Raw genomic sequence first — 27,207 nt, 5'->3', positions numbered from 1 at the left:
AGCTCCAAAATAAGGAAAAGAAAATCAGGGATTTGTGCCTAAACTACACCCTGTAGCTGCACGTACATGATGTAACAGGATGCTGGGAGTGTAAGCGTACATGCACATAAACTGGAAGCACAACATTCCCTTCTGCTGAAGAGATTGAGTCACTGCAGCCAACAGAGTTCATCAACAGTTGGGACGGATCAACAAAAATGGAGCTCAAACGGAGTGTGGCTGGAGAGAAGCAGTGATGGGGGAGGGATGGGGTGAGGGTGGGGACAGACAGGATTAAAGAGCACCATCTGTCCCTGCAGCCAGACCAAACACGGCATCTCCAGCTTCATCCCAGCCCTCACCCCGCTTTCCCCAAATTACAAAACCGCTATTGTCACATTCCGACCGGACGACTACAGCTGACACGATCGGGAATTAATTCACAGGTGGAAAAAAAAGTAACAGGTGATAAATGCTGTAGTTAGGGTGAGATACAGGACAATGTTTTCAGTTATAAATTTGAATTTGGTAAAATTTCAATCTCAAATTTGCCATTAAAGACTAAGAGGGACCAAGCTTTTGCAGTCTTGCCCCCAAAACATTTGAATTCATTAAAGGAAAAAAAAAAAAACTAGCACGTGAGGGTCTGTTTTTGGTATTGGCCTTTTGTATCCATCCATGAATTAATTATGAATTAATTAATTAAATAACTCAAGACTCCTGATCTTATTTGGAAGAAACACAGTGGAATGATTGAGGGTCAGCCAAGGACAAAGTGATTTAATTTAGAGAAGAAACACCTCAAAATCAAGGTCACACACAGTCTTTGGTCAAAACTTTGGCCCAATTCTTTCTTAAAGATTAATGTGAAGTCAAAATTCTCCTTTTTAACTGGTTACATGATCGTTGATGACCTTGAAAGGTCAAACTCAAGGAAACACAGAACCACACAAACATACGTTATGCTTTCACAATTAATTAATTTTCATGACTGTCAAATGTGTAAGGTGCAGATGTGGCTGCCTTCTGTGTCTATTATTAGCATTTCATTTATTTATTTTTTGTATATGTAATTGCATTACAAGATATATTACTACCATTTTAACTTTTTATATCAAATATATAAAGTAAAATAAGTACTGAACATGTCACCATTTTTCATAGCAAATATATTTGTAAAGGTGACATTTGTAAAGGTATTGACATGAAATTTCCACCACATCAGTAACAACCAAAATAATCCACACATACAAGGAAATCAAACCATAGATGTCCATAAATTATGTGTAATAATGTGAAATGACAAAGGTAAAATGTATTGAACACCTGAAGAAAGGGAGATGCAAAAAGATTTAAGGGGGGGGGGGTGTCTTGGGGGATACCCTCCAAGAAATGTTAAAATTTTTAGCTGCCACTTCCTGGATTTGGATGCATATGTTACCAAAATTACACCACAGAGGAAATAAACTTTATAACCTGTTTTTTTTTTCTGTTATTATTTTTATTAATTTGAACTTGTACAATCTTTAATGTGATACTGTGACATTATGATGACAAGTAACAGAATATTTGAAACATCTGTGGCTATAAAAGTAATAATACCTTTGCTATAACTTGTCAAATCATGATCTGGTATGAATGTATCTAGCTGAATCACTTTTTTGCTGAATAGAGGGTTCAGAAACAGCATTCGACAGGGATTTTAATTTTTGGGTCCACCCCACCCTGCCAATTAGACATGCCTGTGAAATACTGGGAGAATATAGTCTGGTCAGATGAGACCAAAATAGAACTCTTTGGCTTTCATAATACACACCATAAATGGCATTGCACATCACCCCAAAAACACCATACCAACAATGAAATTTGGAGGTGGGAACATCATGGTGTGGGGCTGTTTTTCAGCATATCATATAATTGAAGGTTAGATGAATGGAAAAATGTACACAGACATTCTGCTGCCATCTACCAGGATGATGAAGATAAAATGAGGGTGGACATTTCAGGACAATGAACCCAAACAGCCAAGGAAACTCTCAATTCGTTTGAGAATTAAAATAAAGCTGCTAGAATAGCCCAGCCAAACATCTGCTTTGAATCCAATAGAAAATCTATGGAAAGAACTAAAGATCAGAGTTTGTACAAGAGGTCCATGTAACCCAAGATTTGAAGACTGTTTGAAAAGGACACATGAGCAATGCAGTTGACTAGATTTTCCATACAGGTGTCTTGAAGCTATCTGTACCAACAAAGGCTTTTGTACGAAGTATTAAATACATTTCAGTAAGTGTGTTCAGTACTTTGTGTCATTCTATTTTATTACACATAATTTATGTTCTTTTTTGTTTTGAGTTCTTTGTATGTGTGGATTACTTGGGTTGTTACAGACAGCTTGTGAAAATTTCATGTCGAGCATCTTACGTATTTACTGAGAAAAATGGTCACACATTCACTACTTATTTTACTTGCTATATGTAAAAAAATATTATTTGCAGAAACATTTGTAAATTCAGGAGCAGATCCTTTAAAGTTTTCAACCTTTTTTTTGTTGTTGCAAATACATTTTCATAAACTTTTAATTTCTTAAAAAACAAAAATTAAGGTGATGCTGCCTGTACCTCTAGATACCACATGGTACCATTTATTGATGAGTGCAAGTTTAAAATTGGAGAGAAACTGATTAATGATCAGAACATGCAGGAGCTAAAATACAATTCTTGAACAAATTGTCACATTTATTTTGTAAATTCCTGTTGCAGTTGTTTATCTTTGCAATATATTAACCTGTTTTTGAAAATAAAAAAGCAAATCTGTAAATGAACCGAAGTGTAAAATACAACTTTATAAGGCATTTTGACAGATTTTTAACTGTGCTGTGTAATTAATCAGCTGGTAAACAGCCTATTTTGTCTGAGAACATTTGACTTGTCTGATCACAAGACTGATGTCAGCAGACTGTCCTGTGTGCTGCCCTCACGTCTCTCATTACTGCCTGAAGGATAATTCACTTAAATGGACGCGCTCGACAGAATTACAGGCTGAATCGTCTGCTTTTGTTATACATTTCTTCTTTCCAGGTCTGCAGGTTTAATTTTAATCACAGGATATATGCTGTGCATCACTCATCGTTCACCTTATGGAACCGCCGTGAGTCTGAGTGCCACCCAGCCTGACCACCAGTCCACCTCCACCAGCAAAAAGCAGTCATGTATCCAGGCGACATGTGAATCTTCCCTTCATTGTTCCAATCGTTGGGGTCCACGTAGTGCGCGTCAGCTGAGTCTCCCCACGTAACCTTTCATTAGACACAATGTCATAACAACAGGCAGGGGCGGATCTAGCTTCACATGAAGGGGGGTTGTGACTTGGTTGGGTGTTCCCCCAACCAAGTCCGAGGGCATGTCCCCTCCCAAAACTATAAAATCTAAATCCCTTTTTTCTGCATTCTAAGGCAATCTGGGAAACTGAATACAGACCCTCAAGTTATTGTTTTTAATACACAATTTTTATTTTAAACTGTGGATTTTTTTTTTTTGCCAGACTTTCCTATATTTTTTATAATATATCCAGTTGTTGGTGTAGTTTAGTGATTCGTGTCCAGGTCTCACAACCATAGAGTAAGACAGGAAGAGCCAGTACCACAAACAACTTGGATCTTTGTGTAATTACAAAATGTCAGTTTTGCCAGTTATACAATTTCAGGCTGGAGTGGCATAGAGATGGATTTTCTTAAAAAGAGACATAAAATTTCAGTTTCAGTTTTCCCAAAAGCACGAGGGGGAGAGTTCAGCCTAGATTAGATCAGTTTTCTTGTATGATATAATCCTTCTCTATTCCACTCCAACATAAAGAATGTAAATAATATTTTTGTTTAACCTGATGAATTAAAATCTGAAAGTCAGTTCTACAAGCACATACTGATGGTTTCAATTTATGTCCATTGTGCTGGTGCACAGAGGCAAAATCACAAAATTGCCACTATCCAAATATTTGTGGACCTGACTGTATTTCAAGAGGGGCTTAAACTGAAATCAGCCCACCTAGCTACGACTAGGCCAATGCTGTCTTTGTTTAACCAAAAACCACTTGTAGCCGTTGTCACCACTCGTGGTACGAGGCGGAACAATAACCTCATACACAAAATTCAAATGACATTCTTAACCTCTAACCTCACCGCCTCCTCACCAAATACTGTTTAATGTCTTATGACGGAGACGACGCATTCAAACCAGAAAACAAACCAGAAGAGCGGCCGAGCTGAAGTGACAGGCTCAAAATCCAAATGATCCATGGGGTCTGACTGTCAGCACAGTGAATAACAGTGGAAACATCAGCAGAAGCAAAGCTGTGGGTCTGGATGTCAAATGCAAAGGGTCGGACAAGACATCCAGTAATTGAATCTGCAAATAAGTCGGCTGATGCATTAGCTCACCTTCAGCTGTGGGTTCAGTGAGACTGGAGACATCCCAGAAAGGACTGTCCAGAGTGCAACCAGCGTGAAGAATTTACAGATTCAGGACTTCTTTCAGGAAGCACGATGTCTCCTTCACAAATTCTACTGGTATTTGTGTGTTATCTACCTCTAGCAGGTATGTAAAAGCTACAAAATCAAATTCTGTGAGTATTTCCTAACAGAGAAGCACAGAATATCTAAACATGACAATTTAAGGAAATCGTTCCCAGAGGATAATTATCCTCTGGATTTTTATTTCTGTAAAATAGTCTTTTTTTTCTGCTTTAGCCTATATGTGAGAAATATTAATTTTTATGAAGACTTGTTCTAGATTTTGTGTTTAAGCATTTAAGAATACAGTAGTGTTCAGAATAATAGTAGTGCTATGTGACTAAAAAGATTAATCCAGGTTTTGAGTATATTTCTTATTGTTACATGGGAAACAAGGTACCAGTAGATTCAGTAGATTATCACAAATCCAACAAGACCAAGCATTCATGATATGCACACTCTTAAGGTTATGAAATTGGGCTATTAGTAACAAAAAGTAGAAAAGGGGGTGTTCACAATAATAGTAGTGTGGCATTCAGTCAGTGAGTTCATCAATTTTGTGGAACAAACAGAAGTGAATCAGGTGTACCCTATTTAAGGATGAAGCCAGCACCTGTTCAACATGCTTTCTCTTTGAAAGCCTGAGGAAAATGGGACGTTCAAGAAATTGTTCAGAAGAACAGCGTAGTTTGATTAAAAAGTTGATTGGAGAGGGGGAAACTTATACGCAGGTGCAAAAAATTATAGGCTATTCATCTACAATGATCTCCAATGGACAAAAAAAACAGAGACGCATTGAAGAAAACAGAAAACAACCATCAAAATGGATAGACGAATAACCAGAATGGCAAAGGCTCACCCACTGATCAGCTCCAGGATGATCAAAGACAGTCTGGAGTTACCTGTAAGTGCTGTGACAGAAGACACCTGTGTGAACCTAATTTATTTGCAAGAATCCCCCACAGAGTCCCTCTGTTAAATAAAAGACATGCAGAAGAGGTTACAATTTGCCAAAGAACACATCAACTGGCCTAAAGAGAAATGGAGGAATATTTTGTGGACTGATGAGAGTAAAATTGTTTTTTGGGTCCAAGGGCCGCAGACAGTTTGTGAGACGACCCCCAAACTCTGAATTCAAGCCACAGTTCACAGTGAAGAATGGTGGTGCAAGCATCATGATATGGGCATGTTTCTCCTACTATGGTGCTGGGCCTATATATCGCATACCAGGTATCATGGATCAGTTTGGATATGTCAAAATACTTGACGAGGTCATGCTGCCTTATGCTGAAGAGGACATGCCCTTGAAATGGGTGTTTCAAAAGACAATGACCCCAAGCACACTAGTAAACTAGCAAAATCTTGGTTCCAAACCAACAAAATGAATGCCTCGCAGATGTGAAGAAATCATGAAAAACTGTGGTTATACAACTAAATACTAGTTTAGTGATTCACAGGATTGCTAAAAAAAGCAGTTTGAACATAATAGTATTGAGTTTGTAGCATCAACAGTAGATGCTACTATTATTGTGAACACCCCCTTTTCTACTTTTTTTTTTAACTAATAGCCCAATTTCATAGCCTTAAGAGTGTGCATATCATGAATGCTTGGTCTTGTTGGATTTGTGAGAATCTACTGAATCTACTAGTACCTTGTTTCCCATGTAACAATAAGAAATATACTCAAAATCTGGATTAATCTTTTTAGTCACATAGCACTACTATTATTCTGAACACTACTGTACATACAGTGTGGAACCACAGACTGGATCCAACACAACAGACTAAATAAATTCAGTTCTTATCTTTATGTGAGGTGTTGGTTGACGAGTACTGGTTAGAAAGCACTGCCCGTATTGTAGTGTTTACATTTTTTAAGAAGAAATCTGGATTTATATCCAGTGGGTTGATGTACATTCTATGTTTTTTTTTTTTTAAACCACAAATGTGATCCTACAAACTGGTTTATCATGATTTAAATATTTCATCATTAAAGTCTCTCTAGTGCCTTCTAGTTTTAAAAGACATAATATATAATGTGTATGTGTATAATATGTGTAATTATTTCCTTCAGCTTGCCTGCACTGTTACACCTGCGTGTTTCCTGCCATCTCTTCCCTGGACTGTCTGAAGTTTCCTCAGGAATGTCCCGCTGGGCAGCGCTGCCTGTCAAGTACTGCAACGGGAACACGCGGTGAGGCTGTCTGCTTGTCTCTGTTAATGTGTATTGCATTCGTACTTGTATTGTATATATACATCTTCTGTACATATTTGTCTGTGTTCCCCCCTTTTTTCACACTGATTGCAGAGAGCTTCCGAAAGGAATTTCGTTATGTTTAAGCATAATGATAATTAAAGGATCTATCTAACCCCTGGCAATAATTATGGAATCACCGGCCTCGGAGGATGTTCAATCAGTTGTTTAATTTTGTAGAAAAAAGCAGATCACAGACATGACACAAAACTAGAATCATTTCAAATGGCAACTTTCTGGCTTTAAGAAACACTATAAGAAATCAGGAAAAATAATTGTGGCAGTCAGTAACGGTTACTTTTTTAGACCAAGCAGAGAGAAAAAAAAAATATGGAATCACTCAATTCTGAGGAATAAATTATGGAATCACCCTGTAAATTTTCATCCCCAAAACTAACACCTGCATCAAATCAGATCTGCTCGTTAGTCTGCATCTAAAAAGGAGTGATCACACCTTGGAGAGCTGTTGCACCAAGTGGACTGACATGAATCATGGCTCCAACACGAGAGATGTCAATTGAAACAAAGGAGAGGATTATCAAACTCTTAAAAGAGGGTAAATCATCACGCAATGTTGCAAAAGATGTTGGTTGTTCAGTCAGCTGTGTCTAAACTCTGGACCAAATACAAACAACATGGGAAGGTTGTTAAAGGCAAACATACTGGTAGACCAAGGAAGACATCAAAGCGTCAAGACAGAAAACTTAATATGTCTCAAAAATCGAAAATGCACAACAAAACAAATGAGGAACGAATGGGAGGAAAGTGGAGTCAACGTCTGTGACCGAACTGTAAGAAACCACCTAAAGGAAATGGGATTTACATACAGAAAAGCTAAAAAGAAAGCTATCATTAACACCTAAACAGAAAAAAACAAGGTTACAATGGGCTAAGGAAAAGCAATTGTGGACTGTGGATGACTGGATGAAAGTCATATTCAGTGATGAATCTCGAATCTGCATTGGGCAAGGTGATGATGCTGAACTTTTGTTTGGTGCCGTTCCAATGAGATTTATAAAGATGACTGCCTGAAGAGAACATGTAAATTTCCACAGTCATTGATGATATGGGGCTGCATGTCAGGTAAAGGCACTGGGGAGATGGCTGTCATTACATCATCAATAAATGCACAAGTTTACGTTGATATTTTGGACACTTTTCTTATCCCATCAATTGAAAGGATGTTTGGGGAAGATGAAAAATCATTTTTCAAGATGATAATGCATCTTGCCATAGAGCAAAAACTCTATAAATAGTCCGGATCTTAATCCAATTGAAAATCTTTGGTGGAAGTTGAAGAAAATGGTCCATGACAAGGCTCCAACCTGCAAAGCTGATCTGGCAACAGCAATCAGAGAAAGTTGGAGCCAGATTGATGAAGAGTACTGTTTGTCACTCATTAAGTCCATGCCTCAGAGACTGCAAGCTGTTATAAAAGCCAGAGGTGGTGCAACAAAATACTAGTGATGTGTTGGAGCATTCTTTTGTTTTTCATGATTCCATAATTTTTTCCTCAGAATTGAGTGATTCCATATTTTTTTTCCCTCTGCTTGGTCTAAAAAAGTAACCGTTACTGACTGCCACAATTATTTTTCCTGATTTCTTATAGTGTTTCTTAAAGCCAGAAAGTTGCCATTTAAAATTACTTTAGTTTTGTGTCATGTCTGTTATCTGCTTTTTTTCTACAAAATTAAACAACTGAATGAACATCCTCCGAGGCCGGTGATTCCATAATTTTTGCCAGGGGTTGTATCTATCTAAATGTGCAATGCAGTGTGTGTGTGATTCCCCCCCGCCAGAGATTAGGTCGTTTCCCGAGAATCCAGGGCTTGGTGGCCACAATTTAACAGACAAAGTCTCATTGTATAAAACAATGTGAAGGAACAGAGTTGAGGAAGCAGCTCATAAATATTTACCAGTTTTGTATCTGCTTTTTACTCACATGGAAAACACCTGTGACAAAAACTCTCATCTGACAGAAAGACTTGGTAGGTCAATCTCAGCCCACTGTCATCAGCAGAAATAGATGGGGTTATGTGGGTGTGTCTATGTGCACATTAATGCTGAAGCTCAAAGAAACCTAATGCATGCTCCTTCCTATGCTCTCTTAGGTGCACTGCAGCTGACGCTGTATGAAAAGAGTTGTGCCATCCCCTCCCAGTGTGGCGTGAGCGGACAGAAATACACTGCAGGCATCTACTTCAACTTCACAAATGTCTGCTGTGATACAGACCTGTGTAACAGGGCTGTGCCCGCTGCTGCCCTCTACTGGGGAGGAGTGTTGCTCTGCCTGCTGCCTGCATACTTCGTGCTGCTGACCTAAGCAGCCTCAGATATTACCTGGAAAGAAAAAAAAGTGCATAAAAATGTACATGAATACTTCCAGCTGTACGCGCTTAACAGGGACGGAAAATTCCTTCATTTCTAATAACAATCACATGCACGCCACAGCAAATATTAGCACTCCACTGATATTGTGTAGGATTATGTAAGTGTGTAATATTTTCCTCTCATATTTTATAAAAATTCTGACTAAAAACAGCTAAGACACTTTTTTTTATTCTAATAGTTGCAGGAATTTACTGCCCTGAAATGACAGGGAAAAACAAAGAAAAGTCACAGCTGGACAAATACGAGCTGTAAAAGTACAACACTTAACACAGTTATACATTTTTAAATATAATACTCTAACACTGGCTTTTAAATACATTAGAGAAATATAGATTTTTTTTTCTTATGGTGCAATTTTTCATGAATTTAAAAAGTAACTCCAACCATTTGTGTGTTCACAATCCCAATGCTATTACAATCTGAAATGCTTCAGTAGTGAATAATAAAATTAGAATAAAAACACTCCACCTACTACTTGTTTTTTTATTGTAATAATCATAAATGAACAACAGTAATGTATAAAACTGATGTGAGCTTGATTGTTTGCATTGCTGATTTAAAGTTATTTAAAGCTTTTATTTCCACACCACTGTTGACTTTGTGGGTTTTAAGTGCAAAAAAAGAAATAAAAAGCTAAAATACTCGGTGAAAAAGCACAGCATAGGAAGTGAAATGAAAAGCACAACAAACAAAATACATTTCAGATAAAAAAAAAAAGATAAACTTTGATCATTAAAAAAGCATTTTAAGGATTGTAACAGTAAATGTTCCCTGAAAAATGTACGAAGACAGTTGGAGAGAATAATACGATCACTTTAAACAAACTTGCAGAACATTAAAGCTGCAGTTTGGTCCCAAAGCTGATTATAAAATACAGACGGAACAATAATTCAGTCAAGTGAAAAATTGCATGTCTGGCGTACATCAAAGCTTGAGCGGAGTTTTCTTGTCTAATTAAAATGATAATCAACAATAGTTTTCACAATAGATGTAACTTATCACTGGACAGTGCACAGGATTGTCTTTTTAGTTAGGAAAAATTACACTTAGGTTCCATATTTTTAAACAAGTTTTACCCCAAAATAACAAAAATAATATAACGAGGCTCCAAAATTAAAAGACAACAGTTTTGTAATATTAATTTAAACAGTGTCTTGCAGGTACTTAAATCTTTAAAAAAGCTGCAGTTATTTTTTTGTTTCCAGTTCTTCTCAATGGCTCAATTTTAAGTTCCTCTTCAAGAAATTTAATACAAATAGCACAGTCTCTTCAAATACTGAAGAAAAGAACAACCTTCAATTTAATGTTACCGTTTTGCCTAACTGCTGATAAAAAAAACCCAAAACTATTATTCTTTCCTTGCAGAATATTGTACTGCTGGAGGAAAGAAGTATTTTTAGCACTTACATAGTTGAAAACTGACATCACTTATTTATAGACAGAAAATTCAATACACTTATAACCTGATCCTCCATTACAACAACAAAAAGATCCTGCATTCAAAGAAATGCAAAAGAAAATGATTTGATGGCAGGACGGCTTTACATATAATATCATAAGGAACTTGACAATATTTCAGGCCTGGTGTGAGAAGACAAAAAGAGGAAGCCAAGTCTACTGAAATAGTTTCCTGTCTGTGTAACTGTTTTCAGCTCTGCCTTTAAACAGCGAGGCCCAAGTCCGCAGACCACCCCGGCCTCTCTCAGGGATTAAAAATAAGTGTTTGAATAAACTGATTTCCTCTGTTATCATTAATTATAAAAGGCATTTTTTCCCCCACTCGGCAGAATAATTCTTGCTAATCTAATCGATGTGGTATGTCTGTGATTACAGACAAACCAGAAAAGTCACATTGGCTGGTGAGGCAGAGCTGGTGCATATCACCTCAGCAAGGAAACAAAAAAAGAAAAATTTCAAATAAACTCAAACATATCTGTCATGCAGCTTTAAGTCTATTTGCATACTGATTCAGTGGATTTAATTGGGCTCCCATTGACGATACTTAACAGCTGATTCTGTCCATATATATATATATATATATATATATATATATATATATATATATATATATGAGGTCTGTCCATAAAGTATAGGTCCTTTTAATTTTTTTCAAAAACTATATGGATTTCATTCATATGTTTTAACGTCAGACATGCCTGAACCCTCGTGCGCTTGCGTGAGTTTTTCCACACCTGTCGGTGACGTCATTCGCCTGTGAGCACTCCTTGTGGGAGGAGTCGTCCAGCCCCTCGTCGGAATTCCTTTGTCTGAGAAGTTGCTGAGAGACTGGCGCTTTGTTTGATCAAAATTTTTTCTAAACCTGTGAGACACATCGAAGTGGACATGGTTCGAAAAATTAAGCTGGTTTTCAGTGAAAATTTTAACGTCTGATGAGAGATTTTGAGGTGATACTGTCGCTTTAAGGACTTCCCACGGTGCGAGACGTCGCGCAGCGCTCTCAGGCGCCATCATCAGCCTGTTTCAAGCTGAAAACCTCCACATTTCAGGCTCTACTGATCCAGGACGTCGTGAGAGAACAGAGAAGTTTCAGAAGAAGTCGGTTTCAGCATTTTATCCGGATATTCCACTGTTAAAGGAGATTTTTTTTAATGAAAGACGTGCAGACGGATTGCAGCGTCGGCTCGCAGCCGCCGCGACGCTCCGCCACAGGAAAAACACCTCTGTTGGAAGCCTTAAGGACAAGTTGGAACATGTCCAGCTGTTAAACAATTTCTCATATACTCACTCCACTGAAAGCCATCAAAAGCCGCCTGGATTTTACAAATGGTTATCAACACGGAGGTGTTTTTCCTGTGCCGCCGCACTGCGCCGACTGCGTCCCGACGCGCGGACCCGTCCGCACGTCTTTCATTAAAGAAATCTCCTTTAACAGTGGAATATCCGGATAAAATGCTGAAACCAACTTCTTCTGAAACGTCCCTGTCCTCTCATGACGTCCTGGATCAATAGAGCCTGAAATGTGGAGGTTTTCAGCTTGAAACAGGCTAACGACGGCGCCTGAGAGCACTGCGCGACGTCTCGCACCGTGGGAAGTCCTTAATGCGACAGTATCACCTCAAAATCTCTCATCAGCTGTTAAAATTTTTACCGAAAACCAGCTTAATTTTTCGAACCATGTCCACTTCGATGTGTCTCACAGGTTTAGAAAAAATTTTGATCAAACAAAGCGCCAGTCTCTCTCTCTCTTTGTCTGAGAGCGCTTCTCAGACAAAGGAATTCCGACGAGGGGCTGGACGACTCCTCCCACAAGGAGTGCTCACAGGCGAATGACGTCACCGACAGGCGTGGAAAAACTCACGCATGCGCACAAGGGTTCAAGCATGTCTGACGTAAAAACATATGAATGAAATCCATATAGTTTTTGAAAAAAAATAAAAAGGACCTATACTTTATGGACAGACCTCATATATATATATATATATATATATATATATATATATATATATATATATATATATATATATATATATATATATATATATATATATATATATATATATATACACACACACACACACACACACACACACACACACAAATTGGAGCCCCTGAAATTTGGAGTAATCTGTGGTATAAGTAGTGTTTTAGAACACTGTGGGCATTTTGGCCAGTGTGTGGAACAGCATATTCGAAGAAACTGGAGCGTCAAGCCTGAAACACATCTTGCTCCACTTTTGCGTACTGGACCAGTACCAGACCAGCATACACCATGTGTCCTACTTTAATTTTACCAATGGCTTATTTCGATGCCAGGCTACAATTTAGGCTAAAATTAAAATACAATGCCAATTGTTTCCTGACTTGGAGCAAGCGGGGAGTGTTTTTGATGGAAGGTGTGAAGCTGCCCAGAGTAATCATGAGCGCAATGGTCAGTATAAACTGTGCGCTGGAGAGCAAGGGGAGGCGTACAACTCTGTGAGAGTGCAACTCCATGTGTGAGCAGCTCTGTGAGAGTACACCTCTGGGTGCAATCCACACTGCTCTGCACTCTGGCAAAAGCATAGCTATCATACATGTGTGCGATACCTTTGTGGCAAAAGTAGGCAACAATGGATGTGCAGGTACAACATTAGGTGATAAGATCCTATCATTTTGTGAGAAAAAGCATAAGCATCTGTAACATAAATCCATAGCGTAAATCCCATGAAAACCATGCCACACTCTTCAACAGAAGACAATTCTGAGATGTTAAAATATACATGTTAGCTTTGTAGAATAGTGTGGTAATAACCGCGGGATACCACATCGACTTAATACAGTAGGACTGTGCAGCTCGTGCACACAGGCACTTGTGTCATCCGTACTCGGTTGTAGTCGCCAATAATAGTAAGGAACAAAAACTTTACCCGCTATTTTAATAAACTGAGCCCAGTTTCCTTATTTTTGGAATCGGGATACAAATTGTAGCCAAATAACTGCAATGGGAGCCCAGCTTAAGGGGGGGGTACACAGAATCACACACAGCTGCAACAAACAACATGACAATGAACAATGCAAGGAACTCTTCCTTGCATTGTTCATAATCAGAGCAAGAACAGATCCATGAAGTTATTTGCAGACTTTATAAATGCATGCATGTTTATTTATGCCTCCTTATACTGGAACGTTCATGCTTCTACCCCTGTTCTATTCCTACTTAAGTGCTTTAGCTACAGATGAGTAGGCAAAATGGATCTCATTGTCAGCTGGACAAGTGGACGCGAACTCTTCCCGGGCATATGCTGCATTCAGGTACCTCCAAAAGTTGCTTAGCGACTGAGGGATGCTGAAGTTGCGGTATTTCAAACACACCACCTAAGACAGAGACATAAATGAAAGAGGACTTAAGAGAGAGGGAAAACAATCAAGTGTTGCTGAATACAAGACACACACCAAAATATATAAAACAGAAACACAGTGGTCTGCAGTGAGAGGAGGGAGGAGGTTGAGGCGAAGCTTTAGAGATAGAGGTGTGAACTGCAGAGAAGAGGAATAAAAATCAGCAGGAGCAAGAAGCTGCATGAATAAGAGGAACAATGGTGGATTGGTGCAATTGCAAGAAGCAAGGGTAGATGGGGTTAAATGGAGTTAACTGCTCAAAGTCATTGAGACTGTGGTACAGAGGTGAAGAACAGAGGTCAGGTACATTGGTGTGGGTGGAGAAAAGAGGAAGGATCAGTGACAGAAGGGCATGTGTCAAAGCGAAAGGGAAACTTTATAGTTATGTTGTATCAATGTTTCCTCTACAGTATTCTTGGTCTGGGTCAATATGTTCCTGATGTCTGCACTGTACTGTGCAAACCTGCTGACAGTCATCACTTTTAACCTCACATAACACCCAACAGAAATGCAACAATATATTAACATGGGTTTAGAGTCTGAAATCAATAATATTATATGGCAAATGTATTTCTAAGGTATTTATTAACAATATCAAAATAAAGGATTTGAAAATTAATACCCCAAAATTTTCATAATAAACGATGCACGTCATCGTGCCATGTGCAAGCCATTTCTGAAAGCTGAGGTTGATCTGACAAAGTCAGTGAAATATGCGAGCCACATACATTTCTTGCTTTATAGATAGAGGGTTTTGTTGGATAGCAGGTTGTTAACTCAGCCGCTGTGCTGCACCTGAATCAGAATTGCTAATCTGCAGCCTGTGGGCCACGTTTGGCTCAACCTCCTTTTGTGTGGACACAGTTTATCATGGTGTCTGGACTTACACTTTGAAAAGGACAAAAGTCTGCCAGTGATGAATGATAAAATTCTGACAAATATGTTAAATTTTACTTATACCAAAATGTACATATTGTTTGTACCAATGCAGGTGGTGGTGGGGAAGCTAGTGATGCTGAAACCGAGTGATCGTATTCTTCTGGTATTTTTTTAAATATGAGTTGTATTTAGTACTCACTCATCTTCAACAGCTTACCCGGGATCGAGTCACGGGGCAGCAGCTCCAGCAGGGGACCCCACTTTCCTGGACCACATTAACCACCTCTAACTGGGGGTTCCCGAGGCGTTCTCAGGCCAGTGAGAAGATATAATCTCTCCACCTAGTCCTGGGTCATCCCTGGGGTCTCCTCCCAGCTGGACGTGCCTGGAACACTCCCTAGGGAGGAGTCCAGGAGGCATCCTTACCAAATGCCCGAACCACCTCAGCTGGCTCCTTTCAACACGAAAGAGCAGCAACTCTACTCTGAGCTCCCCACGAATGACCGAGCTTCTCACCTTATCTCTAAGGGAGACACCAGCCAGAAACCCATTTCGGTCGCTTGTACCCAAGATCGAGTTCTTTCGGTCATGACCCAACCCTCATGACCATAGGTAGGAACAAAGACTGACCAATAGTTCCAGAGCTTTGCCTTTTGGCTCAGCCTTTTTCTTCACAACAGTACAGTAGAGCGAATGCAATGCCGCCCCTGCTGTGCCGATTCTCCAGCCAATCTCACGCTCCACTGTCGCCTCACTTGTGAACAAAACCTCGAGGTACTTGAACTCCTTCACTTGGGGCAAGACCTGATTTTCTACCCAGAAGAGGCAGTCCATAGATTTCCTACTGAGCACCATGGCCTCAGACTTAGCTGATCCTCATCCAGCCGCTTCACACTCAGCTGCAAACCAATCCAGTGATTGTTGGAGGTCACAGGCTGATGAAGCCAACAGGACCACATCATCTGCAAAAAGCAGTGACGAAACCCCGAGTCCTCCAAACTAGAAACCCTCCTCCTCCCAACTACACCTCAGTATCCTGTCCACGAATATCAAAAACAGGATTGGTGACAAGGCGCAGCCCTGGCGGAGGTCAACCCCCACCGGAAATGAGTCAGACTTACTGCTGAGCACGCGAACACAGCTCTCGCTTTGTTAGTACAGAGATTGGATGGCTCTGAGAAGAGACCCCCTTACTCTATACGCACGCAGCACCTCCCACAGTATCTCCTGGGGTACCTGATTATACGTCTTCTCCAATTCCATAAAACACATGTAGGCTGGATGGGCCCCCTCCAGGATCCTTGTGAGAGTGAAGAGCTGGTCAGTTGTTCCACGACCAGGATGGAACACGCATTGTTCCTCTTCAATCAGAGGTTTGACTATCAGCTGAATCCTCCTTTCCAGCACCCTGAAGTAGACTTTACCAGGGAGGCTCAGTCGTGTGATGCCCCTGTAGTTGACACACATTGTCTGGTCCCCTTTTTTAAATATGGGGACCACCACCCCAGTTTGCCACTCCTTTGCACAAGTTACACATGTGGACTAAATTGTTTGTACCCTTATATTTTATGTACACATTTTAATATGTGGTCAGTAATAAATGCAAATAAAGTAAATTTGTTTAATCAAAATATTTTTAAAACTGTTATAAAAGTTATCTGGTAACAAGAACAAAACTAAATGCTTTCATTAAGTGAAACAAACAAACATTACCATAAAATGCATGCAGGACAGTTATTGGCACCTTTTGATGAATTTAAGTCATCACTTTTACAGCCAGTTTGCTTTAGACTATGGAGTTACATTTTTCTCATTAATACCTGCAAATGCACAGAGGGTGATCTACAAATACTCCTTGATTTGCACACGTGTTTTGCGATCCACAAACACAAATTTCTGATTTGTAACTTGTGAGTTGGTGTACTGCTGCCAACAGGTATGGTGGTACATGATGTCATTTGCAAACGGGTCCGAGAGCGCTGATGTTGACTTAACTAGTCGCTGAAGACGATCCCTTAGCTGTGCGTCTTCTATGTGAACTGGGTGACGTCTGAAAGAACGCCATGCTGACAGTGTGTTAAGTCTGAAGAGCTTACTCCGCATTCTATTTGGATGTTTCTTGTCCTCGCCCTTCATGCACCAAAAGCACATTGTTTTATCATGTAGAGGCCCACTAAATGATGAACGCAAACGCTTTGGTGGAGTAGGTTCCTCAGGCACATGATGACACATATTAGAAGTTGATGGTTGACTAGAACACTGAGCAATGTACTGTTCTTTCTGCTTGTGTTGCTGGGCCTTTTGCAAATAACTTGAAGATGAGATTGTTATATAACAAGACTTATGCACATAATAACCTGCTGGTCCACTTTCCCATGAAGTTGTGTCATGAATATCACCAAATCTGTCAAGTCCTGTCCAGGCTTTTGACTTTACTTGTAAACTTTCCCACTTATTTTGGGATATAGTATCTGTGGACTGCCAGGCTTTGCCACATTTGAGTAAGTATTCATAATCCATGGTTGGAAAACAGCGATCAAAAATGTCTATCACAAATATCTCTGATGTGTCAACGTAAGCGTATTTTTGTTTTCTCTCTCAGCTTTACTTGAAGTGGCGTAGACATATACCTGAAAACGTAAAAAGAGTTAATGAAAACGCCAGATAGACATGCATATTACACAAGGAAGGAATTTAGAATTCCCAATGGAAATCACAACCATAATCCTAACCGCATAAGATGTAAAACTGAATGTAAAGGAACTTTCGATGGGGGATTCTAAATTTCTGCCCAACATAATTAAACATGATCCCCGCTCCTCACTCTATTAAATACTTGGACAGCCTACCAAACACCTGGAAATAAAAATGTAATTCATTAACATTAACAGCTGCGCAGACGACCAAAAGACCTGAAAATACAAATTTAATTGTGTAGTTTTGGACATTAATAATTGAAATAAACGTCATTTGACATCATTAAACGTCATTATGACATCACAGAGCAATATTGAGCTGCTTATCTGACATTATGGTATTACATTTATACGAGGTCTGTGAGAAAAGTAACGGACCTTATTTTTTCAAAAACCATATGGATTTGAATCACGTGTGATTACATCAGACATGCTTGAACCCTCGTGGGCATGCGAGAGTTTTTTCACGCCTGTCGGTTACGTCATTCGCCTGTGGGCAGTCTCTGAGTGAGGAGTGGCCCATCCTCTCGTCGTTTTTTAAATTGTTTAGGAATGGCTCAGAGACTGCTGCTTTGTTTGATAAAAATTTTTTCAAAAACTGTAAGGCACAACTGAGTGGACACCATTCGATAAATTCAGCTGGTTTTCGGTGAAAATTTTAACGGCTGATGAGAGATTTTGGAGTTTTACTGTCGCCGTAAGGACGGCCCACGGCGCCTGACGGCGATCTGCGCTCCGAGGCGTCGTCGTCTCGCTGTTTCAAGCTGAAAACTTCCTAATTTCAGGCTCTGTGGACCCAAGACGTCGTGAGATAACAGAGAACTTTCAGAAGAATTCGGGATCAGGACTTTATCCAAACATTCCACTGTTAAAGGAGATTTTGTAATGAAAGAACGTGCGGGCAGATTCGCATGTTGGGCCGGACCCGACCGAGGGGAGTCGCCACAGGAAAAACACCTCTTTTGGAAACCTTAACGGACAAGTTGGAACATGCCCAGCTGTTAAGCAATTTCTCAGATACTCACTTGTTGAAAGCCATCAAAAGCCGCCTGAATTTTACAAATGGTTTTCAACACGGAGGTGTTTTTCCTGTCGCGGCGCAGACGGATTTGCCACGTTGTCACGGATCCGACTCGGCAAATTCGTCCGCACGTTCTTTCATTACAAAATCTCCTTTAACAGTGGAATGTCCGGGTAAACTCCTGATGCTGGCTTCTTCTGAACTTCTCTGACGACGTCCTGGGTGAACAGAGCTTTAAATTAGGACGTTTTCAGCTCAAAACAGCCAGACGGACGCCACCTCCGACCGCGCCGCGCCGATCCGCTTTGTGGGCTGTGCTTAAAGCGAAAGAAACTCCACAATCTCTCATCAGCCGTTAAACTTTACACCGAAAACCAGCTGAATTTCTCGAATAGTTTCCACACGGATATCCCTCACCGGTCCTGAAAAAATTTAATAAAGCAACGCGCGCCGTCTCCCTGCAGCGTCTCAGACAAAGAGATTCCGATGGGAGGGGGAGTCCACACCTCACTTAAAGCCTGCCCACAGGCGAATGACGTCACCGACAGGCATGACAAAACTCACGCATGTGCACGAGGGTTCAAGCTTGTCTGACGTAAAAACATATGAATCAAATCCATTTATTTTTTGAAAAAAATAAAAAGGACCGCTTTTTTTTTTTTTTTTTAATCACAGACCTCGTATATGTTGGTAATACATCTGTGGGCTCTAAAATGCACCAGGAAAAAATTTCCTTTACACTGCATATCTATACGGCGGCCATTTTAAAAATAACGTCATTTGACGTCATTATGACGTCACAGAGCTTTTTTGAATGGCTTATCTGACATTTTGGTATCACATTTATATCTATTGGTAATACATTTATAGGGTCTAAAATGCACCAGTAAAAAGTTTCCTGTACATTGAATATTTTCATGGTGGCCATTTAGGATTTTGGCCCCCCACGACTTCCGCCCACACTTTGAGAGGGTCACCCAATTTTATTTTCATTTATTTTCATCAAAGAAGACAAAAACACAGAAACGAACCTTCGGTCTCCACGGTCACAGAAGTGCCCCAGATGACCCAACTATTTGCAAAACTAAAAATTCTGTTTGTGAAGTGTGATTCAGCATTTGTGGATCACCAATCACACGCATTCATCCTTTTGCTGAGTTATACAATATTGAGACATTCTGAGCACAAAACTGCTCAAAGGTTCACAAATATGTAGGTCACTATTCACACTCCCATCCAGTAGATGACAGTGTTGTTCTATGCGTTTTGGCAGGGGGTGGGGTGGGGGAGTGATCAGATGGAAACTCAGAAAATATCAGTTAGCGGGCAAACCTTCAGCGTTAGCTCGTTACTTTAGAAGATATGTGCGATTCTTTTCACTTTGTAAAAATTACACAGTTGCCATTAATGTCAAACTCCAGAATCAGTTTTGTTTGAGCCAATGAAACCATGAGTGAAACTTTTTTTTTTCCTGGAGTTTTAGGGTTGTCTGGTGTCTTGGTGGCTTTCATCACTCGTCTCCTTCCATGGTCCCTTAGTTTTTGAGGACTGTCTGCTCTGCACAGATTTACCATAGGGCACCATACGGTTTGTCTTTCTTCATAATTGGTGTAAGTAAAGCCCAAGACATAACCAGTGACTTGGAAATGTTCACATATCCATGACCTGACTTGTCAAAGCCAAATAATTTTTCTTAAACATTTTTAAAAATATTCTGATTAAACAAAATTGCTTTGTTTGCATTTATTTCTGACCATACAATAAAATGTGTACATAAAATATAGGGGCACCAGTAATTCTGACTACGATAGCATGTTTTGTAATGTACACAGGAAACATAAAGCTCATTCAATTCCACTCTGAACTTTATTTTTTACATATCAGCTGAAGCCCATATGAAGCGCCAATGCCATTTTGGAGGAACAAGATCTTAAAATTGAAATTTAAATACTTACTTTCACAATGTGGAGCTTAGGCAGCAAGTTGCAGTCAGCTAGAGTGAGCTCTTGGCCATCCAGGAAGGGGCGGGATGAGGAAGTGACTTCATCGTCACTATTTTGGTCGATCTCATCAGGAAGTGGGGAGCCAAGGTAGTCATCCAGCTTCTTGAAAGTTTTCAGCAGAGCCTTCTCCAGATCTAAACACATCCACAGATATGATACAATTACAATTGAGGACAGCATTTGTAACTGCATAAAGTAACTACAAGTCTATGATTTCAAAGAACGACAGTGGGAACTTAGTTATAGGCAATACCACCAAAAATAAAACAGTATTACAAACACAAAGGGTTAATGAAATGAGTACTTCAATGTTTGATTTTGATAGTGTACACACTGTACAGTATAGCAGGAAGGATTAACTGTTACTCACTCTCATTCAACTGAGGATTTGAGTTTTTAACATAAGCAGAGAACTTGGCAAAGATATCGTTGCCCGCTGTGTTAGATTCTGGGTTACGAGCAGCCAAATGTGGATACCTAAACAACAGAAAATACAAATAAATAAATTAGGGATAATTGATGGAACCACCCATAAAAGCTTAGATGAATGAAATATGCAATATTTCAGTCACCAATCATAAATCAGATAAAGTTTAGACAATATGAAAAATGCAAATAAAAAATGCAATAATTCTTAAGTTTACTTTTCTTCCATTTTATTGCAGACACTGTGAATCTGGAAATTTCATGTTTTATGTGGTCAACTTCATCTTGTTTGCTAATATAGATCCATTCCTGTATTTCAGCCCTGCAACTCATTAAAAAAAAGTTGGGATGGAGGCAATTACAGGGAAGTAATGAGGTAAAAAAAAAAAAAGTTAAATAAATAATGATTTTTATGTGTGGATCGGGAGGTCTGGGCGGCTTTGCTTGAGCTGCTGCCCCCGCGACCCGACTCCGGATAAAGCGTAAGAAAACGGATGGATGGATTTTTATTTCAAACAGGTGCTGTCAACTGTAGTCATTTGTTACAAAAGTAGTGTAAACAAAAGGGCGAGTCACTGAGGACTAAAGCTGTCCAGAGGATCTCCAGTTTGTCAACAAACACATGAAAAAATTATTGAAATGTTTAGAAACAATATTCCCCAAAAAAGGATTGGAACAGACTTGCATATTTCTCCCTCTACAGTGCAAAATAAACAATTCAAGAAATCTGGAGGAATTTCAGTGTGTAAAGGGTGTAAACATCCCTGTCACACCTTGATGATTTAGCCAGCGTGGCTGCAGAAGAAGAGGGTGCAGATGCTGGACTGGCCTACTTGCAGTCTTGACCTGTCACTAATACAGAATCTGTAGAGATTTTTGAAACAAAAAATGCAGTGACAACCCTGTACTCTAGCACACATCTGTTTGCAGGAAGAATGGGACCTAATAACACCTGATACACTTCATTGCTTAGTTTCTTAAAATCCAAAACTTCCTTTGAGAAGGAAGGGCAACATTAAAAAGTGACAAATGCTTTAGCAAGCCAACTTTTTTTGGAAAGTGTTGCACCCCTTGCAGGGGTGGTGGCCAGGTGATAAGTGCAGTTGGTTTCAATGTGGAGGGTCCTGGTTCAAACCTCAGCCCGCCACATTTCTCCATATAATGTGGAGTTGCGTCAGGAAGGGCATCCAGCATTAAAAAAAAGAAGAAAAAAAAAGTGTCAAAATCAACACGCAGGTCCACCATGGGGCTGCTGTGGCAACCCTGAGTGAAAACAAGGGAGCAGCCGAAAGGCCTTCTTGCAGGCATGGGTGTAAAACAAAAAACTGACATGACGTTGACCACACAAAATGTTAAATATCTTTGGTTTATGTTGTCTGCCATGAAACAGAAGTCAAAGTAAATGCAAGGATCACTGCCGTGTTTTTTATTTGTATTTTCCACACTAACTTTTCCCCTCATTTGGGGCTGTAAATGATCACATAAAACATACGTGTGTGTGGTGTTGTAATACTAAACAGGACACAGACACAGAGAAATGCAGGTCTAAAATGACGATTACATGAGAAAAGAAGAAAAAAAAAATCCAAGGTGCAAAAAGATTTATGATTACTTTGGAGGAGAAAGATGTTCCTCCAGGAACTCCTCAATCTTGTTGGTATCTGTTTTCACTTCATTACCGTACAACAGGAAAGGTGGCTGAGCACCAGGAGCCAAGTCATTCAAGACTTCAGGCTTCCTGCAGGTAGATGGAAAAGGCAAGAATCAGCCAGATGGAGGGGAAGAGCGTTAAGGTGCTTTGACACTTGCACGACTTTGATCCGCACACTTGCACGCACTCTGCCGTGCAGGAGAGTAAACCGTTGTAAACTGTGTGCGACTTTGTGCAACTGCAGAAAGAAAATTTTGAAATGTTCAAAATCCCTGGCATGCATTAATTACATGAACTTCACAAGAACGTTGCACAATTAAAAAACACTGCATGCGAGTGTGAGTCATTGCATCAACGCACCACACCACAGCACAGCTCATCTGATCGAATATAACAAGATGTTAAATCTATCATAAACATAATTTTACAGCTGCTCATAAGAAGGAATGAACATGCAAGTGTTTTACCAAAGCATTACAATATAAACATTACAAATAATTAGCTTTTAAACTGTTCCAAATGCGTTCTCCACCTCATGAAGTGCAGGAGAGAGAGAGAGAGAGAGAGAAAGACTCCAGCTGAAATGGTCCTCTGTGATTCCGGAAGCAATTAGAGGTGTTTTCAACAGCCAGACTCTGACAGAAAATGATGACTCCACTATGAAATAATTACTTTATATACGCAGCATCCAGCGCACAAAGCGCAGCATTCAGCTGGGAACACAGCGGGTGGGATTGTCATGACAAAGTGCATGAGACTGCAGAGCCAAAATGCGTGCAAGTGTCAAGGCATCTTTAGAGAGTAAAACAGACTGAAAGTTCAACAGCCAGAAAGGTATCCAAGGGGGAAAAAAAGAAGTAAGGAGAACGTTGGTGAAGAAAATAACATAAAAAAAAAAAAAAACTTTAGAAATCACTGCAAAAGCTCAGGTTTGCAACAAATGTGCATGACCAATCCATGTCAAGGTAGTTTTATATGTTTAACACCTATTAACTGAACGACCACCCATATTTCTGAACTACATGGCAAAAACACTAACACCCCCCCCCACACACACACAGAAAAACTATTTTTCCCCTTCACTTTACTTTCTCATATCTACTGTGGTGACATCAAATGTGATTCCTTTCAGCCACAAAACCATGAAGAGTCGCTGAGAGAAGGGACAGTTTCCAATGGTCTGTCCGTCACTTCCAGCCTGGGATTTAAAAACAAAGAAAAAACAGTAGGAAATATGACCCATATCAATTTAAAATTTATCAGAAATGAGATTTACAGGCAAACACTGACAGAAGAAGAAGATTACGATACAGATACACTCCTGTTGGTGAGTTTAACAACTGATGATTTTACAGAAAATTCATTCAACATTTTCTATGCATTATTCGGGAAAGATTAGATAAAATGTCTTGTATATGCAAGTGGACCTTACGCTCAAATGCAAAAATATACTATACAGTCAGGCCCATAAGTATTTGAACAGAGACACAGTTTTTTTTCTTGCTTGTATACACCACCACAATAGATTTGACATGAAAACATCATGATATTCTTGCAATTACCAAAAATACTGCATTAACCATTTAGAAATCACAGTCAATTTATACACAAGTCTATCCATTTTCAAATGGGTAACTGGACAAATTAAACATGAGGATTATTTTTTAACACAAATCATCACTTTTACAACCACTTTTCTTTAGACAAGTCAGGGGTTGGATACATGAACATTTATAAGTCACTGAACATGTCTTGGACGAGTGAGGGAAGCCATCAAGACACCCACGACAACTTTGTAGGCCTTACAGAGTTCCATGGGTGTGACTGGTGAACATGTGCATAGTGCAGCTTCTGTGTGTTACATCAGCAGTCACAACTTCATGATGGAGCGGCACAGAGAAGGATTTTATCAGAGGAAAACAGATCAGATCTAGCTTATATTTTTCCATGTGCCTTCTTTGTGCCACCCCAACATGAAGCTGTATAAGTAGGTACGTGTGTATGACCAAACATGGCATCCGCTGCTCTGGGTGTATCAGCAGTACCTGGCCTGAGAGACTTTCCAGGCAGTAGTGCTGAGTTCCCATTTCATAGAATGCGTTTATTTTTTGGCAATCGGGAATCCTCCTATTTGATGACATAGCTGAACCCCCCCACAGACTCATTTTCAAATGACGTTCCTATGATGAGTAGAAGTTAGAAAATTCCGTGATTGAAATTTTGTGTTGAAAATGTCGAAGACATTTGCCTTGAAGGTGAGTAAGATTGGGTTTCAAAACATACTCAACATTTATGTAATTATGTAATTATTAAGTTTGGTGTTGATCGAAGCCTTCACATGCAAATTTTCATTATCCTCCAATGCCGATGTCAAGTCGGCAAGACAGCTTGTAAACTACTGTCAGAAAACAGTGTTTAAACAGCGGATGGTTGAAAATCACATGTTTAAATGAGATAATAAATAGGTTTGATGGAGTACCATCATTTTGAAATGTAAATTATGAGAAACCAGTCACAGCTTTCTGTTGTTTTTCCTTCAACAACAAAGACGTAAATAAGATCTTCCGAACTTCAAATGCTCATAACTTTCTTCATATCTGACATAGAACAAATATTTGAACAGCATTTTGGAGGTCTCCTTAAGCTCTTTCCAACCACACAATTTCTGTTATAGTTTATCTGACTTAAATTTTTTTTTGTCACATACCTTAGTATAAGAGGTTATGCAACAGACAAAAAATTACATGATGCAAGGTTTCCTCCATCACAGCCACAGAAGCCTATAACATCAGTTTTGAGTTGTGTCACAGGCATCTTGGTGGCTTCCCTCAAGAATCACACTGTTGCAGTGTAACAGTTTTTGACAGTTGGGTTACTCCAGGGAGATTTGCCATATACAATGTGTTTCTTAATGACTCACTTGAATAAAGCCAAGTACATACTGACTTGTGAATTTTCATGTAGCCATCCTGAGGAGACTAGAGGGAAAAATTACAAAAGTGTCATTGTCCAAATACATATGGACCTGCTTTATTACCTCACAGTAAACTGCAGTTAGTCAGACACTGTGATAATTGAGGCAATCTATCAGGTCTGACTGAGGAGTCTGAATAGAAGTTACAACGGCAGCTTTGACCTCTGCAGGAAACTGAAAAGAAGGTGGCGCACGTGTTCACAGAGGAATCATTATGAAACTTGTGTGGGACCACGAGCAGAAAAAAAGAGAAAAGCCATGTTGGGCTGGATCACAGCCTGCTTTTCACACGACCAAAATGAGATTAGCCAGCCTGACCAACAATCTAAATATAGGTTAAAGTCAGATGCACTTTATCTTAATGTGCACTTAATTAGATTAGAGTCGTTTGTAAGCCTGATGAGTCAGCAAAGGAGGTGCAGCCATGAATATTAGTATGGCTAAGTTCACAATACAGCTACTGATTAAAGTTTAAAGCATATAAGATAACATCATGAACACAAAGAAAGGCGCTTTAACTCTCTGATACTCTAAAAGCATGTATGCGATAAGATAAGCGTAAACGCCTCTGCTTCTTACGTCATAAACACACACACACACACCACCACATGTCGCGCGCGCTCCTTTTTTCCCCTCTTACCCCCTTCTTACCTTCACAAAAAGTTCAACTTTTGGAGCATTCTCGTCGCTCATTCTCACTGTTACCTACCAACGTTTTTCGGAGAGACAAAAAAGTATATAAACCCGTGAACTAAAACAAAAAGACAAGCAGAACGAGTTTTTGTTTTTTTAGTCTTTTAAAAGTTACACTTTCTACTTCGAAACTCCTCCCTCAGCGGCCAAGCCCATCTTCCGCTGAAAACCACACCCCCTCGGCGCGAGGAAATCTATGGAAAGCCGAACGGGCCAAAAAGGTTTTCGGCTGTCTGTGAGCAAAACAAAAAACAAAAAAAGCGCGGCATGTTACATTTCTAACATTTTGGATTATGTGGCCTTCAAGCTCTTAAAGTCGCTGCTGATGCCTTTCTTTAGCTGCTTTTCGTCTTTCCTTCCCCTCCTCTCTGGTACTGCAAGTTCAGCGCCTCCGTTTCCTGCAGCTCATGGCTTCAAACTGCCTGGTCCATAAGTATTAGGACAGAAGAGACACATTTTGTCTCTGCATCACCTCTGCTGAGCTGAAATGAAACCATCAAAATGTGCTTGTATTGTAGACTGTGAGCTACAACGAGTTTGACAAAAATATTGTATTAACTATTTCGTTATTATAGACATTGCCCCTTCATTTTCATGGCTCATAAATGATTGGACAAACTAAAAAATAAGGATTTTTGTTATTACAAATCACACACAACCAGTTGTCTATAGAAACGCCAGGCAAGTGGTTATAAACTGTGTTAAATCTGCCTGGAGTAGGCAGGCCTAAAAAACAGAGTGACTACGCAAGAAGGAGTTAAGTGAGGGAAGCTACCAAGACACTCATGACAATTGTGAAGGATTTATAGTCTTCTGTGGCTGCAACTGGAGAAACTGCCAAGGAGAGCTTTTGCATGTTGCATCGCCAGTTATACAGCTTCATAGTGAAGGGAAACA

At 39.7% G+C, this 27,207-nt stretch overlaps 2 protein-coding genes across 2 annotated transcripts; one reads left to right on the top strand and one right to left on the bottom strand.

The window, feature by feature from the left end:
• The first annotated feature begins 4,168 nt into the window (after positions 1 to 4,168).
• lypc (ly6 domain containing, pigment cell) lies at positions 4,169 to 10,458 on the top strand. The gene is made up of 3 exons (XM_034160956.1): positions 4,169 to 4,568; positions 6,558 to 6,677; positions 8,849 to 10,458. Exons 1-3 carry the CDS (start codon positions 4,517 to 4,519, stop codon positions 9,058 to 9,060), a joined length of 384 nt encoding a protein of 127 aa, XP_034016847.1. The 5' UTR covers positions 4,169 to 4,516; the 3' UTR covers positions 9,061 to 10,458.
• A 2,436-nt stretch (positions 10,459 to 12,894) lies between these two features.
• Positions 12,895 to 26,500, bottom strand: clic1 (chloride intracellular channel 1). The gene is made up of 6 exons (XM_034161105.1): positions 26,269 to 26,500; positions 23,732 to 23,841; positions 22,605 to 22,730; positions 20,937 to 21,043; positions 20,519 to 20,700; positions 12,895 to 13,943 (listed from the first exon to the last, which is right to left on the bottom strand). The coding sequence occupies exons 1-6, from the start codon at positions 26,308 to 26,310 to the stop codon at positions 13,782 to 13,784; spliced, it is 729 nt and encodes a 242-aa protein (XP_034016996.1). The 5' UTR covers positions 26,311 to 26,500; the 3' UTR covers positions 12,895 to 13,781.
• Positions 26,501 to 27,207: the final 707 nt, after the last annotated feature.

This window comes from Thalassophryne amazonica, chromosome 20 (assembly GCF_902500255.1).
Source record: "Thalassophryne amazonica chromosome 20, fThaAma1.1, whole genome shotgun sequence".
Classification (NCBI taxonomy): domain Eukaryota; kingdom Metazoa; phylum Chordata; class Actinopteri; order Batrachoidiformes; family Batrachoididae; genus Thalassophryne; species Thalassophryne amazonica.
This window is presented reverse-complemented; position numbering and strand designations above follow the sequence as displayed.

Excerpts from the sequence above, each read along its gene's own strand:
- lypc (XM_034160956.1), top strand. The coding sequence starts at position 4,517 with ATGTCTCCTTCACAAATTCTACTGGTATTTGTGTGTTATCTACCTCTA. Across the intron at positions 4,569-6,557 it reads GTGTTATCTACCTCTAGCAG|CTTGCCTGCACTGTTACACC; the intron begins GTATGTAAAAGC and ends TATTTCCTTCAG. Across the intron at positions 6,678-8,848 it reads TACTGCAACGGGAACACGCG|GTGCACTGCAGCTGACGCTG; the intron begins GTGAGGCTGTCT and ends ATGCTCTCTTAG.
- clic1 (XM_034161105.1), bottom strand. The coding sequence starts at position 26,310 with ATGAGCGACGAGAATGCTCCAAAAGTTGAACTTTTTGTGAAG. Across the intron at positions 21,044-22,604 it reads GAACATCTTTCTCCTCCAAA|GTATCCACATTTGGCTGCTC; the intron begins GTAATCATAAAT and ends TCTGTTGTTTAG. Across the intron at positions 20,701-20,936 it reads AAATCCTCAGTTGAATGAGA|ATCTGGAGAAGGCTCTGCTG; the intron begins GTGAGTAACAGT and ends GGATGTGTTTAG.